The 19,280-nt window shown below is 36.8% G+C and overlaps 2 protein-coding genes across 2 annotated transcripts in view; both read right to left on the bottom strand.

The window, feature by feature from the left end:
- LOC145672749 (uncharacterized) overlaps nt 1–14,980 on the bottom strand; it is a 124,239-nt gene extending 109,259 nt beyond the window's left edge. The window contains exons 1-2 of the mRNA XM_081741922.1: nt 14,834–14,980; nt 2,661–2,762 (exon numbers count right to left, since the gene is read on the bottom strand). Of these exons, the coding sequence (XP_081598048.1) occupies nt 2,661–2,748 (88 nt within the window). The 5' untranslated portion in view covers nt 2,749–2,762; nt 14,834–14,980. The remainder of the gene's footprint in view (nt 1–2,660; nt 2,763–14,833) is intronic.
- Nucleotides 13,592–14,770, bottom strand: LOC145672748 (uncharacterized). The gene has a single exon (XM_081741921.1). The coding sequence runs from the start codon at nt 14,619–14,621 to the stop codon at nt 13,854–13,856; it is 768 nt and encodes a 255-aa protein (XP_081598047.1). The 5' UTR covers nt 14,622–14,770; the 3' UTR covers nt 13,592–13,853.
- Nucleotides 14,981–19,280: the final 4,300 nt, after the last annotated feature.

A 19,280-nucleotide genomic window follows, 5' to 3' on the forward strand; every position in this document is an offset into this window, starting at 1 on the left:
TCAGGTACTGAACATCTATTTTCCTTTCTGTACCGTACATTGTATTTTTATTTTTTCACAATGACAATGGGTGCCTTTATACTAATTTCCACCCGAAAATGGTCTAATTTATATTTTTGTATAAACTACGCGTGCCAGTGACGTATTAGCAAAAATATGCCTTTGATTTTGTGCAGTCTACAATGTTACTTTGTAAATATATCATCTTTATCCATCCTCGGCATTCTTGCCTTCTTCAATTTTCAAATATCACTCTGCCTTTATACCAATTTCTAGCACTGTCGGTACTCAATTGCATGGTTTTATCATGTATTTGGACATAGTAGAAATTACTCTTTAAAACGGTAGTTTTAGCTTTCAAATGTCTTTATTTTAAGAAAATTTTCGCACTATAGATATAACAGTTTTCTGTTCGTATATTACTGCTCGAATTGAGGTTCATAATATGGATTTCTGCATGCTTAGTTTTCTTTGACTCTATAATTGCAAAAAAAAAAAAAAAAAAAAAATCAGACTTTCGTGAGATATGCAAGTTGATGTCGTAATTATGCCTGCGTATTATCTTCGGCAACCGAGATAAAAACTTGCTCTTTTCCCATGAGCACCAAAATTTGGTACTCAGGCATAATTACGTCATCAATTTGCATATCCAGCCAAATTTGTCCCTCCCACTTGAAAATAAAAATAATGCTGACTTTATGCAATTTCCCCCCTTGTCCCTCCCTGGGGATTCATTCTTTGGTTGGATGTACAAGTGGATGACGTAACTATGCCCGAGTACCAAATTTGGTACTCACGGGAAAAGAGCAAATTTTTATCTCGGTTGCCGAAGATACTACTCGGGCACAATTATGTCATCAACTTGCATATCTCACCAAAGTCTGCATTTTTGGCAACTGCGGGGTCTAACGAAACTGATAATGTAAAAAAAAAAAAAAAAAAAAGTAATGTGGCCTCGGGGCAATGCGCACGATAATGACTTGGCAGTCAAACTGTTAACTAGCAGATTGCGCAATTGTATATTGCTAACCAGCCAGCATATTATAGAAGAAAGTATGCAATTAACCAGCGGATTGTGCAACTATCTTCACCCGTAATAACACTTATATTCCTAACAGTTATATACACATTCCTAATGGTGATCCACATAACTTCCAACAGTGACATATACCATTTGTAAAAATAATATGAGTAATGTTAACAAAAGTTACTTGTCCATACAACAGAAATAATTTGTGAGATCATATTTTCAAGGAACGTTATTTGTCCTTCTCTTTCCACGATCATAACCTGCATTACTATTTTCAAGCATTATTCGAAGTCACCAGCTAGAATTATCAGATTTCGCAGAAAGAAAAACGGAATGTTACATGATCTTTTAGGGAAAAAAGAAATGTACAGTATGTGATATCCAAAACTTCTATGTAAGAAAACACGGTTTTATACACGGTGTATAATAACATAGAATAATTTTGCTTAAAACCTATTGTAGTTTCATTAAAAATAATTGTAACACATAAAACACAAGGGGCATATTTTAAATCCCGATGAGGGTTCATGCTGTTTGATTACACGTTAAGCTGTAGGTCTTCTCCTCATATAGGCTTAGTTCTGAGAGGAACGCTAAATTCAAATCTGTCTCACCGACTATATTACACAAAGGTTTTTGAGGTTTATTGTTTCATTGTGGTTTATTGCATTTTAACGAAGACTTTGCCCACACCCTCCTTCATACGTTTAAAAATTATTGTCGGGCATACCGTACATACTGAAATTCATATCCAACTGGACTTCTGTTTTTATTAGTTAACAGTGGCTTCTGTTTCTGATATCAGTGTATCATGATAGATCGAAACTGTCGTATCCTCGAGACAGTGTTGACAGACGAAGCTTAATATTCTGGAAACCAAATCATTATTAACATAGGTTGGGGTACACTGCAATTCCTCTCTGAGTAGTGCATTCCCTAGTTAAGTTGCGCTGTTAATAGTGTGTTAGATATCAGTGGCTCTAGTTATTTATTTTCGTACTAACTTACAAAAATTGTGAAAGATGTCCAGGATTATCATTTATTTTATTTAAGAAAAACATCAAACTATCATTTTTTAATTATTAAAAGATCGGAAAAGGTTATTTTATGGGAAACAAAAATGTGTTCATAAAACGTTCTAGAAAAACCTTAAATTTACGGAAAGAATTACAATCTGACAGCCCTTTTATCAACTCTATGTTGAAAAATATTCAAAGAACTGTACGATTTGAGAAAAGTTATATTTTGTAAATAAAGGTTCCCAGCATGAACCGTCAAAGGACCTAAAGGAAGCAACCATTAGGCGATTTGATACTTGTAAATGTCTGATCAACATATCGCTATATTACTGCTAGTTTTCTTGACCGAAGACTACTTAATATTTTTTCACATAATTTCGGAGTTGTCCTCACGACGATAGGCGAATAGATACTGTTATTCGGCTTCCAGTGTACAATAACAAGAAGTATATCTGGATAGTCATCGTAGTGTTTGATTTCAATGAGAAAATTGACAGATCAGCGTATCTTAATAGAGTACACCTAACTTATCGGACAGAATATAATGTACAATCACGTACTCATTTTCTGATTTTAATAGATTACAGGCTCCAAATGTATCAGAAACTTACCGACTGACTTTCCGTTCATTAGTGATGAGGCAGCAGCAAGCAAGATGAAGAGAAAAAGTATTTTCATATCTTTTTCAATACCCTTCATTTAGAGGGAAACAACTGCAATAAACATTAAAAAAAAGGAAATTGAAGTTGGAGATTAAAAGAGCTATTAAGGTATTTGTATCTTATTTATTTATTTATTTATTTATTTACAAATTATCCGAAACTCGTAGTTTCTAAGCTATAAACTATACTTTATTCAATCGATAGCAAAGTTTATTAACGGTTTTAGGATTTCCAATTTTAGACTTTCTGTCAAACAGCTACTACTTCATTACTATTTACGGTAGAACCATGGTTCATACCTAGTTTTTTTTTTTTTTTTTCAGAAAAAGGATCCTTTCCAATGATATTACTTGCTTCACCGTATTATACACCAGAAACGGGAAATCGGAAAAAAACCGGGTGAATTTTCGGAAAAAAACACAAAATTGTTGAGCCCAACTGGCCCGGGCCTGGGTGTATGTAGGGATCTGAAAATTGTTTGAAAAAATACGTAGTTATCTACATAATGCGTATGCAAAGTTTCAATCTTGTATATTGATATGTCTGAATGTCTGAACAATTTGAGTGTCTGAAGGTAACCTGTTATATCTATTCAAACGGCAGTACTCACATGTCCGCATCATACATCTGAACCGCGAAATTCAGGAAAAACCGGATTTTTTTCTGAGTAAAAAAACATCTCCTCGGAATAGTTGCACCTCTCGAGCCCGGGCCCAGATTCACGTAGGGATCCAATAAAATTGAGATATACTCAAATATACACATAATCCGTATGCAAACTTTTAATCTGATATCTTGAAAACTAAGAGCGTGAAAACGTTTTGAAATTTACCTTTAAAAAAAGAAACATAAGTCACGCCCCTCCGCTCTCATTTCGCGCCACCAAGGTGACCATCAGGTTCCAAAATGCATCTGGGGTGTTCTGTAGTCTATGTTTGACTTGACTAATAAAAACGCCAGCTTAAATACCAATTATAGGGCCTAAATAAGAGTTCAAAGAACACACTACGGCATGGTAAAAAAAAAAAAAAAAAGTTACCATAAATCCATAAATGGTTAAACATTATTAGGTCTTTTAAGATTCTTGTGGAATCTATGATCAGTAAAACTTAATTATTACATTATGCAATTCTGTCTTTAAGAGACATGCACAAGTTTAAACATTAACCCTGCAACCCTCGCGCGGGGTAAATATGACCCCAGAGGGATATTTTTATTTGGCTCTCCTAGACAGTCGGCAATTCTGACGCGGCCACCCTACTATTAAATCATGTTAAGAGTACAATACTTACAAAAAATATGCTATTAACATTTTTCGTACACAAAAGATACAGTACGTTTAATATAAAGTGGGGTCACTGTGACCCCACGCGAGGGTTGTTGATACCTAACACCGCGCGAGTGGTGCAGGGTTAATACGTGAATGTCTTAATATTATATTACAAACGTGATTGTGTTAAGATGCAGAAGTTACAATTTTTGGAAGTTTATTACCGTGATAATATTGCTGGTTTGGAAACCTAAATAGGGTAGTTAAGAACGTGCATTTCTTTTATAATTTAGAGCTAACTTTACAAAACATACTCCAGTTTGTGTTCTTACACAGACACAAATAATGATACCACTTCCAATTTTGAACTCTAATACTCAATTGTATTAGCAAATGTTGAAACAAAGAAATATTGCTTTATGCACATATTCAACATAGCTAGCGCTTTTCCTTGACACGAATTAGATACAATAATAGTTTTTAGTGACATCAAAACACGAGTAGGTGGACACGTTTTCTCAAAATTGCACAGCACTTTATCTGTAGCAAAATGCTTCTAAAATAGTTTCTTACTTTTTGTGTCTGCCTACAGATACCAACTGAGACATGTAAAGTTATTCTATAATTTAACATTAATACAAGAATTATAGGAATCATCAAAAAAATTAGATTGTGATCTTGGCCAGGAATTAGTTTACGTATCAGGAGCCACAAAATTTTTGAACGGACCCTAAATCAAGTTTTCGTATTTTACGGAATAAGCACATTATACTGAGTTATGTGAAAGTTTGGGTTTGGCTACCCTACATATAGTTCTCCAGATATAAGGCCTACAAGAAAATTTTTGATTAAAATATATGGGATCTTTTTATATACTTTTGGATCAGGGGCCACAAAATTTTTGTACAGACCCTAAATTGAGTTTTCGTATCATTTTTATGGAATAAGCACATCATACTGAGTTAGGTAATAGTTTGGATTTGACAACACTATATGTAGTTCTCTAGATATAAGGCCTACAAGAAAATATTTGCCTAAAATATAGTGGATCTTTTGATCCAGAAAATCAGCAGCAAGTAACGTTCTTTTTAAGTAACGTTCAAATCGTATCTTTAGACATATCAACCAGAACATTTTAAACTTACATAACAAAACACTACATTACAAAACAAAATTGTTATGCAAGTAAGGTAACGTAAATATTCAGTACGTTCGTACAACATCAGTAGCCTCGAACCTATGACTTTCGTTTCTCTAAGTAATTAGAACTTGAATTCCTTGTTCCTTCTTTATTTCACATGTTTTACGTGAAAGCAATTATAATACGTATAACATTTTACTATATTTTCAAGTTTACGTAAACCATCTCCTGCAGATCCAGTTCTTTTTAGATCATGCAAAACACAATTAGCTGAGTTGTTGTGGTAGGAAATTAATCAAATTCTTAGAACTTTTACGTCTGGTTTTCTTCTGTGCAATATAAATTAATTTATTAAAAAAAAACTGACAGTAATTAAGTAATGTGGTTCTACATTTTATATAAGTTCATGGAACTATGAATACTGAAATATTTATTAGCCGAGATGATCTCTTAAGGAATTTACGCTCATGCTAATAATAAAAGAATGCCAACGCTTGAAAACATTTACAATTGTGCTTTTTGTGCTAATACAGAGAACGCTTGAATCTAACTTAACTTTTTAAAAACCTGTCTGTTCATGAGGTCACGAGGAAACTTACTTCAAATTTAGGATATTTAGATTTATTTAGGGTCACTGATTTGATTCCATCTCTAGCTTAATTGGGCTTTGTAGTGGACGAACACCATGTGCGTGGGTTTTCTTCGAGTTCTTCCGTTTCCTTCCAGTTATCTCATTCCATCTTTATCAGGCGTCTTATCATCTTCGTCTCCTTTATTCTCAGTTCATAACCGTGGGGCATTAAATTTAAAAAGGAAGGCCAAATATTTCAAAGAAAAGAAGTACCAAAAATCCTCAGTGTCAATACTATTGTGCTACCAAAATGTCTTGAACCGTGGCAAAAAAAACGAACTAAAGCTCACACACACACGCGTTGAGCCAATAAGGGTTCAGCTGTTGCTAAGATAGAGAAAGCGAGTGGGATTCCTTCAGCCGATAGCAGCGCTTGCAACGGAAGACTAAGGATCAAGTCAATGTGGCATATCTTTAGCAAATACTAAGGACAGTCAAAAGTTCCCGAAATTTTCTTGTATTAATCTTATTACCACAATACATGTATACATTTGCTTAATCGTCTTCAAATAGGGTTCTTAAGTCCACACAGAGTTGTTCCACCGCTCCTGCTATTGCTGGAAATAACAGTAAAAGTCCTGTTTTGGTACGTTCCGAAGTTCAGCTGTCGTGTTGGTGATGTCTTCTACGGTGGCAAAACGAGTATCTTTGAGGAATTTTCTGATCTTGAGAAAAAGCCAGAAATCTACTGATTCCCCAAAGGATTCCACTTCCCTCATTTCCAAAAATATCTATAGCGTCCCTCCATTTCCTTAAAAAAAGGGGGGCAGAGAAAGACACTGTGGACGGCCTGATATCATGCTCCCCCCTACCTTTACAGATCTACTTTTACTCCTGGGTATATGGTCAAGAAAAATAGTGTTTACCATGATTACATGAGCCAGAAACGTGTTTGTATTTAAATTAACACCTCAAAAGATGCCAGAATAAAGCATATATATATATATATATATAGATGGTGATCAGAAAAATGGAAACACCTGTAGTTGGCAACACGTCAGATGTATGGGTTGGCAGTGGTGTCGTGGCGAACGTAGCGCCAGACCGCTTGTGGTGGTGTGTTAGGTCGGTCTCCATACTACGTCAGGCGCAGTGGAACAGCAGTGTCCAGTGGCTGCAGCAGACGGAGGTAGTGTAAAATGGGGGATCTCTCAGATTTTCAAAGAGGGCAAATTGTTGGTGTGCGGTTATGTGGAGTGAGTGTGACGGCAGTGGCTACTGTGTTAGGTGTGTCACTTGGGACAGTGTCGAAGGTGATGACGTCCTACACAGCACACGGAAAAACCACATCGGGGAAGCGGAACTGTGGGTGGAAGAAAATCATGAGTGACAGGTCACGCCGGGTATTAAAGCGCATTGTCACGCAGAACCGTCGTGCCACTGTGGATCAAGTGACGGAGGAACTCAATCAGTACCTCCCCCACCCTGTTTCGACAATCACAGTCCACCGCGAATTACATGACATGAACTTACGGGGTCGTGTTGCACGGGCCAAACTGCTCATCAGGGACCATAACGCTTTCGCACGCCGCAAATGGTGCCGCGACCATGTAACTTGAACTGTTGAGGACTGGAAACGTGTGATATGGTCGGATGAGTCATCCTTCACCCTATTCCTAACCTCGGGCCGTGTTTATGTGTGGAGAACGCCCAAGAAGCTTATGATCTGCAGTGTCTCCGCCCAACTGTGAAACATGGCTTCGGCTCGGTGATACTGTGGGCCGTCATGTCATGGTTTTCATTGGGTCCTGTGGTCACACTTAGCGGACGAATCACTGCCAACGATTATGTCGCAATTTTAGGAGACCACTTGCATCCTATGGTCCGGATGTTGTTCCCGGACAATGACGCCATCTTCCAGGATGATAATGCACCCATTCACACAGCTGGCGTTTTTGCAGCGTGGTTTGAGGAACATCGGGATGAAGTTCAACATCTCCCCTGGTTCGCCCAATCCGCAGATATCAAAATAATTGAACATCTGTGGTCCGTCTTGGAAACAGGACTCCGGCGACGATTTCCACCTCCATCCTCTCTCTCACAGAACTGGCCGATGCCTTGCACGAGGAATGGTGTAAAATTCCACTTGCTACCATTCACGACCTCTATGCCTCCATCCCACGTCGCATCAAGGCAGTTCTGAAGGCGAAAGGTGGCCCGACACCATATTACTCTGTTAAGTTGCAATTTCGTTCAGGTGTTTCCATTTTTCAGATCACCATCTGTATTTATATATCTGAACCTTAGTCATCACATAACAACGTTAGAAATGACAGAATTATGAATTGGAAATCAAAGACGAAAGTAATCCTTAATACTCTCGTCTGTGAAATTGGCGAAATGCCACATAAAATGTTCTTATCAATTCTGATAGTGAAGCTGTCTCTAATCCTTTTGCAGTATAATTCTGCACATCCAGAAACAATATCTTAATTATTAAAAGAAGTTTTCTTGTATTATCCGATACTTATACTCTATTGGGTGGTTGTAAATTCAATACTAGTTTTAATTTACATTATCCTAGATACCAGCATCGGCTCTAGCTGGTGTGTATTACTGTTTACTAATGTGAGTTTTACCCTTTTTTATTTCATAATTTGATCCAGTGAAAACCGCAAAATGGCTGGTATATACAGCGTAGAAGACAGAGCTAATATTGCCATCAAGTATGAAATTTGAAGGTCAGTGGTGTAAGTGCAGAGGTGATGGAGGCAAGAGTAAAGTACGAATGCAATACTTAACACTAAGACAATAAACACCAGTCATAAGAAATTAATGACAATTAGAAGTGTGTTAGACGCAAGCCGAGCCGCCCCAGTACGCAAATTCACTGAGAGCATGGCTTGATGGGTATTTCCCTGGCAGATAGATTGGCCGCCGAGGACCGGCAGAATGGCCTGCGCGGACCCCCGATCTAACCCCATGTAACTTCTTCCTTTGGGATTGGGCTAAAAAACAAGTTAAAAACCAACGGATATTAACAATTTGAACAAAATATCCGTGAAGTGTTTGCAAATGTTCTAGTTGATATGCTAAGAAGTACCATGGATTCTGTTCCTAAAAGATTCCAGAAGTGTGTGGGAACATACGCCTTAATAATGTATTCAATGGAAGTAAACCTTTGATAGGTTGTTCTTGGTTTTGGAAATATTTATTGTTAGAAATATGTACTAACTTCAGAACCACTATCAAACGTTTATTGGGGATTTATTAACACCTCAATGTTATATCAATAAGGGAAATATGTAATGACAGTCTTTATATAGGGCGAGCCGGGAAAATACCTCTTCTCACTCTCATGAAAGCACCCCGTGTTTCAAAGTAATACTTTCGACTTTAAAAACATTTATATACAACAGATTGTGTATAATTTAATAACATTCTGAAGCTTAGAAAATCACGAATAGTCACCCTGATTACATTCCTATAAGTGATCCATCTCTAGGACGCCAACACATGTACTCTTACAAAAACAAAATAATAATAATAAATATAATAAAAATAATAAAAATATTCCCATTATCCCCTCTATCTAAATATCCATAGCATATTCTTAGATTCTTATCAGGGAGTGCCCTGTGACATCATCAGTAAGCCTACACGCTTTTTTAACTCCGAGGAAACTTCGAAGTTTAGCAAGAGCATTCTGCTGTCAGGTAGAATACAGTAAGTCTGGTATATAATCAAGAAAGAAGTGTTATCAACCTAACAAGGGAATCATGTCAAAATAATTGCAACTTTATGTGCTAAGGCACTAAGGAAAGGTATTCTAAAGTGCACACCTTTTTAAGTTTTCTGAATAATATTGGTAAAATCTTGGTGTATTAATACTTTCTCAATAACTTTCAATCTGCGTTGTTGGGTGTCTGAAACTGATTGATAAACTCAAGGCAAATACGCGAGTGCGAGCCCTGATTTCTACGGAATGAAAATTGAAATGAAATCTTTTAGTTTTACCTCCCACAATTATTCAAGATAGGCTAAAGGAGACGGTGATGATGAGAAATGAATTCAATAGTGGAATGAATAAAGTGGAAGGAAACGGGAGAACCACGAGAAAACCCAGGCGCACTGTGCTTGTCCATAGAAATTTGACTAGACGCGAGCTGGGATAGATCCAGGGACCCCATGCACCAGAAGTGAAAGCCCTACTACTGAACCACCGCGTGCTACGGAATGAGTATTTGTATAAAATGATGATATTGTCATAATCGTTTCTGATTTTCACATTACCTCACAGAATTCCCTCGTAGACACATGGTTAGAGTGGAAGACCAGGTTCTATTCTGGCTGGGAGCTCATGAAGTTAGGTTGAGTTGATTTTAAGCTTAACGTCCCTTTCAGCAGCGATGCTATATGAGACGGGACCTACTGATTAACGTGGAATTCGAACCACATGAGTTTCCGCCGGGAATCGAACCCGGGTATCTTACGTCAAAGGCGCCTAGCTTACCGTTTAACAACGAAGGAGCTCTTTCAAGAAGGTGGGATCCTACATTATGCTGTATTTACCCTATATTCATGAGACGTTAAGTATAGTAAGGAATAAACTAATCCAAATGACTACAATTTGGATATTCTGATAGTGAATGATTGTCAATTCACTATTGGATAAATGTCTCTCGAACCCTATTTCGCAATCATCCATATTGAATAATTCTTTTCTATGTTACTCCAGTATTTCTTAATTTCGTCCAGCGGCGCAAATCTGTCTTCAGCATTGGGGAGACGGTAAGAACCGTTCCCATAATTTTTTTTTCGCGATCTCCAAAATATTTAAGAAGTTGAAAAACAATGTTGTGGAAGATCAAAGGAGCAGAGCTGTCTTCAACATAGGGAGTTGGGCAGATTTAAAACATATTCTGGGGGACATCAATTTCATCTCACGTTCCTTTGTGAAAATCGACCAAAAATAATCAAATTTCTCCCCAAAAGCACATTTCAAATCGGATTATTGGGGGGACAGTCTGCCTCAGTTCGAAGATTGGAGGGGACATGTCCCCCTGATCCCCCGGGATTTGCGCCAAAGATTTCTTCATACCATCATGTGTAAAGACGTTTCTTACGTTTCTCCTTGTTCCTTGATATCTAATTAAGGATTGTTTTTGTCCACATATCATTACTTCTTGTAATACGATCAACACTTTGTCACTGCCTTTTTATTTTCATGACAACATCCTCCTTCCTCGTAATCTTTTTGATGCATTGCAAGTGGTTTCCAGTGTACTTCTCTCCATACTTTCTTGTTAGTCTGTAGACGACGAATGTCTAATTTTATTAGATTGGCGTTGTATGTTTGCTTGATAAAGGATATTGGTCCTTTTAAGCACCAAGGCTATATGAGACGTGAATCTACAATATAAGGTAGAACCGGAACCACCGTGATATGTTCAAATTGCAATGCTGCTCCACCGTGATGATGGAACAATATCCAGGAATATAGATGCACACGCTAGCCAACAAGCGTCACAAAATGAATTGGTTTGGTCTCGAAATTGAAAAGTACAACGTAGAACAATTATGGATTACATACCCCAGAATCTAATTTTCGAACTGAACAACAGCATTGAAAATATTTTAGAGAGACTTCTTATTACCCGTTGTTTACTTTCTAGCTTCATACAATTTAGTATTCAGGAATCATCTCGGAAGCAATACCGGTACCAAAAGTAATATGCCGTATTTTTGCAGCGTTAGGAAACGAACAATAATGCACCTGGAATACTATTATTAGTCAGGAAAACAACCTTCATCGGACGGCACAACATTCTGCCATCTGTTAGCCATCTGTAGAATCTCCAGCGGAAGAAAATAAATGTTTTAGAGATGAAGAACGGGGTCATTTTTCATCGCACTTCGTCCTTATCTTACAGTGTTTTCACAAAAGGGTGGTTTTAGAGGCTGCGAAAACGACAGTCGCTTGTTGGTGCAAGATCTGGTGAAAGCGCAGAGTGAGAATTATTCCCCAACTATATTCATCGGCCTTAGTACAGGTCTTTCTTGCCGTGTGGCATCGTGCATGACCACACACTTACTATGAACTGATGTTTCTCCAACAATGCAGTCGGTGCGTTTTCAAGCTACTAACAGCAGACATTTGTATTAATTGCCTGGGTATGGGACAAGACCTCAAAATAGATTATCCCACTGATATTTCACCAAACACTCAACAACACTTTGCAAGGCCACAGTCCGTGCAGCCACCCTTTAGGTATCCGCTGATGTTTGCATCTAATGTTAAACTAGAGGAACCACTTTTCATCTCTTATCAACATTCTGTCCAGAAATGACTCCCGTCTGTGATGGGAGAGAAGGGAACAGCAAATGTCCTTTCACTGCTGCTTCTATTGAGACGTTAACGAATGGGGTACTCATTTACGGAGTTTATACATGCACTAAAGGTTCTGCAGATAACAATAAACGGTCGAATGAGTAATATGGAATTTGTGGGCAAGTTCTTCAGAGTTCGCATTGGATTTGTCGTCACCAGTGTTCGCAAGGTATCATTGTCCAGTTACTCAGGCTTCCTTTCTCGTGGCTTATCGGTGAAACTGTTGTCCCCAGACCGAAACCTGTGTAACCACCTCTGCCACTTCCTAATTATATATGACATTCGTTTCTCATGAATCCGCGATAGCTGAATATTGCTGGTGGTGGTTCTCCGACGTTACCATGATCAAACGCGAGCCACAATTCCAAAACGTGGTGTACACTGTTCTTCTTCTACACACTGCTGTACAATGAAATGAGGTATGACACAGCTGTAGCACGGGCTGTTTACTTTACTATTAGCTTGTCAGATGGAGTCATTACTATTTTTAATAAAAGTTGTTAAAACAAACTACTCTATTATTTCGGATTGGACACAAGATATTGCTTATGTTAAGCAGTTCTTTATAATATTACCATTTGTAAACAAAGAACCTGCTAAAGACAAGAATAATTCAACAATTTCTTGATGATATTTTGACGAATAATATTGTGTTGTTGGTAATTTTACTTTTGATTTTGTAGCAGGCAACTGGTGAAGGGTCCCGCTGTTATCCCTCGTCCTAAGCCTCACAAAGCCTAAGGCAGCCTATGATAATATTTAAAGCGTTTATGGCGCCAAAGAACCAGAAACTGGTTTTCTCTCGTTTCTCAACGGGTAAATAATTGATATTCAGTAATTCTCGTTCTACAATACACTTAGAAATAAATAGCTACTTTTCTTTATATCCCCTGAAGGCAAGGGCGCCGATCCTGGGGGACCGAGGGGGCAGTCTCCCCCAAAGCTTATATGGGACCGCTATTCTATTTATGAATATACAATATTTGGAATAATTTGAGTAGATACAATTTGTCTTAAAATCTTCATATATATACATTCTGCATCTGAATGGGCCCTCCCAAATTTACAGAGAAATCGGCGCCCTAACCTGACGAGTATGCTTAGCTAATGACAGTCTAGCTTTCTTGAAGAGGAGTTAATATGGTGGGGAACGGCTTGTGAAGGTGTCTGTTCTTCCGCTAACTTCACCGAATTGAATTCGCGGTTGTGTCTTAGAGTCCCTGTCCTTCATTACCGTGACGTTACATGTTGACAAAACCAAGAAAAAACAAACTAAAGAAAAAAGCTTTCAGTTGTGTAATAAAGTGGTCAGTACCTTGTGTATTATTGCATTTAGCCATTTCAAAAAAGAGCTCGCTAAAAAAAAAAAAAAAAAAAAAAACAACGCGAGTGGGATTACAATGCAATTGTTATAGTCGAAAATATCTACACCTCACCAAGAGTTAAAACCAAGATTATACACAGCAAAGATACGAACAGAAGGTACCTTGAAAGACGTTAATATTTAGGTATTATAAAAACAAATTTATTTCTACACCTTCAAACCATATTCACAAAATTGTCAACAAAATACAAAATGACTTGCAAAGTAACGAATAAAATTATATGATTGTTTAAAATAGGAAAATGCTGTTTGTTTTGCAACTTCCACTCATAAAAGTTTATATCCAATCGAAAACATTCGTTTACTTCCCTTATTGTATAACATGTAACGGATGGCAACGAGTTGATCCCAAAGTAACTTAGCACTGTTGTAACTTTGTCATGTTTTATGTTGCTGGAAGTGAGGGAATTTCATAACCACAGCAGGCTTCTGCAGAGTTGATGTTAGCAGTTGAGGCGTATTGTTCCCATTTTAACGCTACTCTGGTCTGACGTCGCACAATCAGCAAGTATAACTCTGTTTCGTAAAAGTTAGGTTCACAGAAAATGCCACACATTGGGTCGGCATTATCAACAGACGGGAGATCTTTAAAACAGTAGATGTCATGAATACAGAAGTTACGCCAATCAGGACAAGGTTGAAATAACACTAGGCGAATATCTGTAAGCTTACGCCATTCAGCATCTGGGTTTCTCGATTCTAAAGCACTAAGAGATATATAGTCACAGCTGCCATTTTCATGGTGTGGAGACGGCATAAGTATCTTGCGAGGTACACTAAGTTTCCATTTCGATATCACTCTTGTAGTTGCAACTTGATCCGATTGGTCAGGAGTAAAATTCGGACTTTGAATCGTTTCACAGATTTTTACATACACAGCTAGCGAGTATGTGTAATAATTCTTGAAAAGCAGCTCTCCTACCACCTGCCCACGCTTACTAAACGAAATATCAATTATTTTGCATGTTTGATCGATTTCTTGATCAGTAACCAAACCAGCTGAATACGGACCTTTCATTAGGAAGTCCAACGGTTCTCTTGTGCGACGTTGAAACTGGAAATAGGCCTTTGCCATTAACGATCTCGGTTCCTTCTTTCGTTTGTCATCTTGTTTCTTGGATAATTTCCCACTTTTGGAACGTGTTGTCTTCATTTCACGCAAAAATTTTCAAAAAAAATATATCCAAATATTAAATCGGTTAACTCAACTCACAACTGCCATTGGGCAACAATGTAACTGTTATTAATCTAATAATAATACGATAGGAAAAGTTTTGAAAGAAACAAAAGGCAAACTGCCAATCCTAGTATGGAAAACCTATAACAATGTTACTTAACTATAGAAATAGTGTTTAAATTACTTACCAAAAATGCAGAGACCCATATTTACCTAAACAAATAAATCACACACAGGAAAATACAAAAAGAAATACATATTCTATAAATAAAATATACATAAATATTTTAAATAAAATTGATAAATAAAATAAAAGGTAGACGCTGTTGCGTGGGTACGACCACGGCAATAATTGAAAATAAACAAAAGTTGCAAAATTAATAGTAAATAAATGAATAAAATGGAACAATAATATCCATTTTTCTACCTTTTTTTCATGTTTGTGGATCGACATAAACATGTCGTTATGATTGTAGACTTTCATAGTCAGGGGTAACAGTAAAAGGGAACGCTGGAGGACGTCATCAACCCACTTCCCAAAAATATCTATGGCGTCCCTCCACTTCCTAAAAAAAAAAAAAAAAACAATGCGCAAAGATAGGTACGGGGGCGACGTGACGTCATGCGTTCCCCTACCTTTTCTGATCCACTTATATCCCTGGTCATAGTGTTAAGTAGGCAAGGTTTTACAGATTTCGTTGCCCAGAGTTTTAAATTTACTATTTTAAATTAAGATTTCCAAACTATGCTATGAATGAGTATGCACCGAAGAAAAACCGTTATCAGGACAGCAGTATATACGGTACAAATGTACGGAATCCTTATGTTTACTGCAGAAATCAGAACGGGGCATACGTTATCTATATGTTGCATATTGTACGCACTGGCCTTAGATGTTGCATCATGCCGTTGCAGGATGTCTGTCATTTAACAGTCTTTCGTATATTACATACGTCAGCTATATGTTATATACGTCCATTTGTATGTGAGATCCTGACCGCCTTTATACAGTTATTTCGTTTGTACAGAAAGTACGTTTATCTGGAACACTTATGCAGAAAGTACGTATAAAATATACATTTTCAGTTATACGTTTGCTGTACGTTAAATACAAAAACTACAGGATTTACACATGTAACCTACGTTTTTACGTACGCCACGTAGTTTTTTTTTCTCTCTGCAGGGAATTTTATAGAAAGACTGCTCTTTTTTCTTACCCAGACATGTTATCTTTTTCAGGCCTTAAAAACGGTTCTGACAGATTTTTAGGAAAATGGAGAAATTCCATCTTTTTGGATGTTATTGCTTTATTTTCATGCCATCAGAGCTCAATAATGCAGATCAACATGATTTGCGAGATTTCTTTTTGTGTTTCTTATTGACCTTGTGGAACTTGCTTTCATAATAATGTTGAATAGCGTTATTTACATATGTATGTATACAAATGAAATATTTTCATGTTATTCTCATATGAAGCCTTCTACCTACTTTATAATGTACGAATTAAAATTGTGAGAAGACAATAATACCCAATACAAAAATTTAATATGTTTAAATGAAACACAGTGAAACGTTGCAGATATAAATTCAAATTCAAAACTATATAATAGGAGTTGACCTGAAATACTACATTAATATTTTCGTAATCAAATGAATTATATATTTTGTTGCTATGGAATTAAGGAGTTTCTTGAGAAATATATCCATTGGTTTGTCTATATACAGGGTGTTTCAAAACAACACCGACAACGTTTGGGAAGTGATTCCTGACATCAAAATAAGACGAAAAGTATAGATCAATCTGGGTGCACAAATGCTTCCTTTCGGAGTTATAGGCTGCCGAAAAAATGAAAAAAAGAATGAACTTTAAGGGTCCATAGCTCACTATGTGACGTACCGTAGTCGGGTCAAGACTATATTTAGGGACTAATATCTGCCCTATCCAAATATCCATGTTCCATTCTTGTGGTACTTCGGTAATATCTTTTTTAGAGGTAGTTGGTGAGTATTTCAAATTATATACCCTTAGCCAAACTCCCTCTATAAAAAATGTTGAGTAAGTACCTTAGGATTCTGAAACATGCATTTTTGGATAGGGGACATATTAGTTCCTAAGTGAAGTCTTGACTCGACTGCGGTGGGTTCCATAGTTTTGGAGCTATGGACATTTAAACGTCATTTGTTCACTTTTTCGGCAGCCTATAGCCCCGAAAGGAAGCATTTGTGCACCCAGGCTGGTCTATACTTTTTGTCTTATCTTGGTGTTAGGAATCACCTCCCAAACGTTGTCGGTGTTGTTTTGAAACACCCTGTATTTGTAAAATCTAAAAGTGTTTCATTTTCTTTTTTTTTAAGTAGCCTACATCTTGGTAACTCTAATCTGTCTGTCAATATGGATTAGAGAAAGGAAAATCTTTCCGTTCAACGTCCCATGATTATGCCCTTTATTCTAAGGAAAACGATGATTAAAACAAGTGAGTGATGATGGAATAATTGGGAGAATGAGAATGTGAGAACAAGCGGGGACACCCCGAGAAAACTCACGGACCCGACAGAATCTATCACAAGTTCTTCGAGACGAGGATGAATTCCAGGCAACTGCTCCTATAGGTCTATAAACAGTTTTGACTTCCACGTACAGCTGGACTCGGAATAATGTAAAAGATGAAATAAACTGAAGTCGGTATCCCTCGTCTCGGGGCTCGGCCTATACGTAACACTCTGCGTTTCTAAAAGTTTGTTTCAAACAGTCGCAATTTGCGTTCGACGTACTTTGTCTATCACTAGTTTAACAGGTTACATCTGATTGCATACTACTATAGACCTACGTTTTAACTCTTTTAACTTTAAAATCAGTACATATTTCAGTTATATTCTTATTTAGAGTGTGTTAAGCTTTCAAAAGATCTGGGTATCAAATTTTGTTAATGAAATCTCGACAGTGTGTAAATACATTGGATTGATTTGCCAATACTAGCAAGGGTAAATGTTAATGTATAGTACTAATCAATTTGAGACATTTCAAAGAAGTTCAAAAAAAAAAAAAAAGAAAATTGAAAACTCTCGATCAGCTGATTAGTTAAATAAACTTGTATATGGAAACATTGGCTCTGTAGGTCAATGTCATGGTTTTGATATTCGTTTGTTCAAAGTGACTAAAACGCCATCTATCTTTTGTATTCTACCCGTACCTATTACGTTTCCTTTAGATTGAAACATGAGGTAAGCAGGGGTAGGAGCTTAGAAATTGTGTCCGTTAAATTGATAACTAGTTAAATGTGATTTCGGAATAGTGATTGGATAATAATGCTCCTACACAGAAAGTAGCCGGATTAATTAAGTGTAAATTTATGTAAGTGCCATTGATATGCAGCTCGTCAGGAAATTGTAAGTACAAAATTTTAATCTATTTTTTTTTTCTTTCCATTTCGGCCCAACTGTTACAACTTTTTGGTGAGTGTATGTCTTTGGTCACTAATTTAATATATATATATTGTTATATTTGGGGATTAAATTTAATTTGTGTAGATATTTGATATATGAAACCTGTCAAAAGTACAACCAGTAAAATTAATTTAGAATATAAAGTAGTGGAATGCGAATGTATAAAAATTTCCGGACTACTATTCAAATTGGGAAAGGGTTCAAGTTAATATTGAGCAATGTTGTTTTGTGTTAGCGCAGTTGTATTGTTATTGTTGAATTTATTTAAATGTTGAAGAAATTATACAATAAATTGTTCGAGTTGAAGTATATTTATAATTTTCACGAAAAGGATTACTTGCCCAACCTACTCCGCATTAAGGGGAATCCTAAAATACCCTTTCATAGGTAGTGGATTACTTGGTAACAAGACTGCCGCTACATATAAATATAAATTACCTCATGTTTCAATCTCGGAACTTAAACCTTAATGCGTGAGGGCAATAAGAAGTGGATTTCGAATCTGGGTGTGATTAAAAACAAGAAAAACGAAAATAAAATTTGTATTAGTCTACTATTTGTAAGCTGGATAAAAGGAAAGAAATTAATTTCATTAAGTATATACATCTTTCGGTTATTGGTACAATTAGAAAAGAAAAGAAAAAATGAGTCATTGGCAAGCGGCATACGAAGCTAGGGGTAGTATGTTACGTAATAACAGAGTCGCAGTAGCTGACCCTCCCCTTATTTCATTTGACGATGAGATAGAAGGTCGTAGGTGTGAAGGGCAGGAAAATCAGAGAGGGGGGAATTTCTTGTCGTTCCCACATGCACCTGTTCATGAAAATAGACAAGCAGTGTTGCGAGCTCCCATAACCTGTAACTTTCAAAAACAATTTTCGGAAAGTATTTTTAATTCCTTAGAAAAGCAAATATATGATATACCGGTAATAGATGGAACAGATGGTATGTTAGTATGTCATTTTCTTTTGAAACTTGATATGTTAATAGTAAAGGAAATTGCTCCCGTAGAGGCGATATTAGTATCAAGTTTACAGAGGTGTAGGAAGCAAGCTTATGAAGAGTTGCAGCGCTTGTTAACAATAACTACAGATTGGGGTCATATCTGTCATTCCTTATTATTAAAATTTGTCACACCCTTGATTAATACGGAATTTATGAAGGTATCATTATATAGAGTAATGCAAGAAA

The sequence above is a fragment of the Thermobia domestica genome, chromosome 16 (assembly GCF_964235325.1).
Source record: "Thermobia domestica chromosome 16, izTheDome1.hap1.1, whole genome shotgun sequence".
Taxonomy (NCBI): Eukaryota; Metazoa; Arthropoda; class Insecta; order Zygentoma; family Lepismatidae; genus Thermobia; species Thermobia domestica.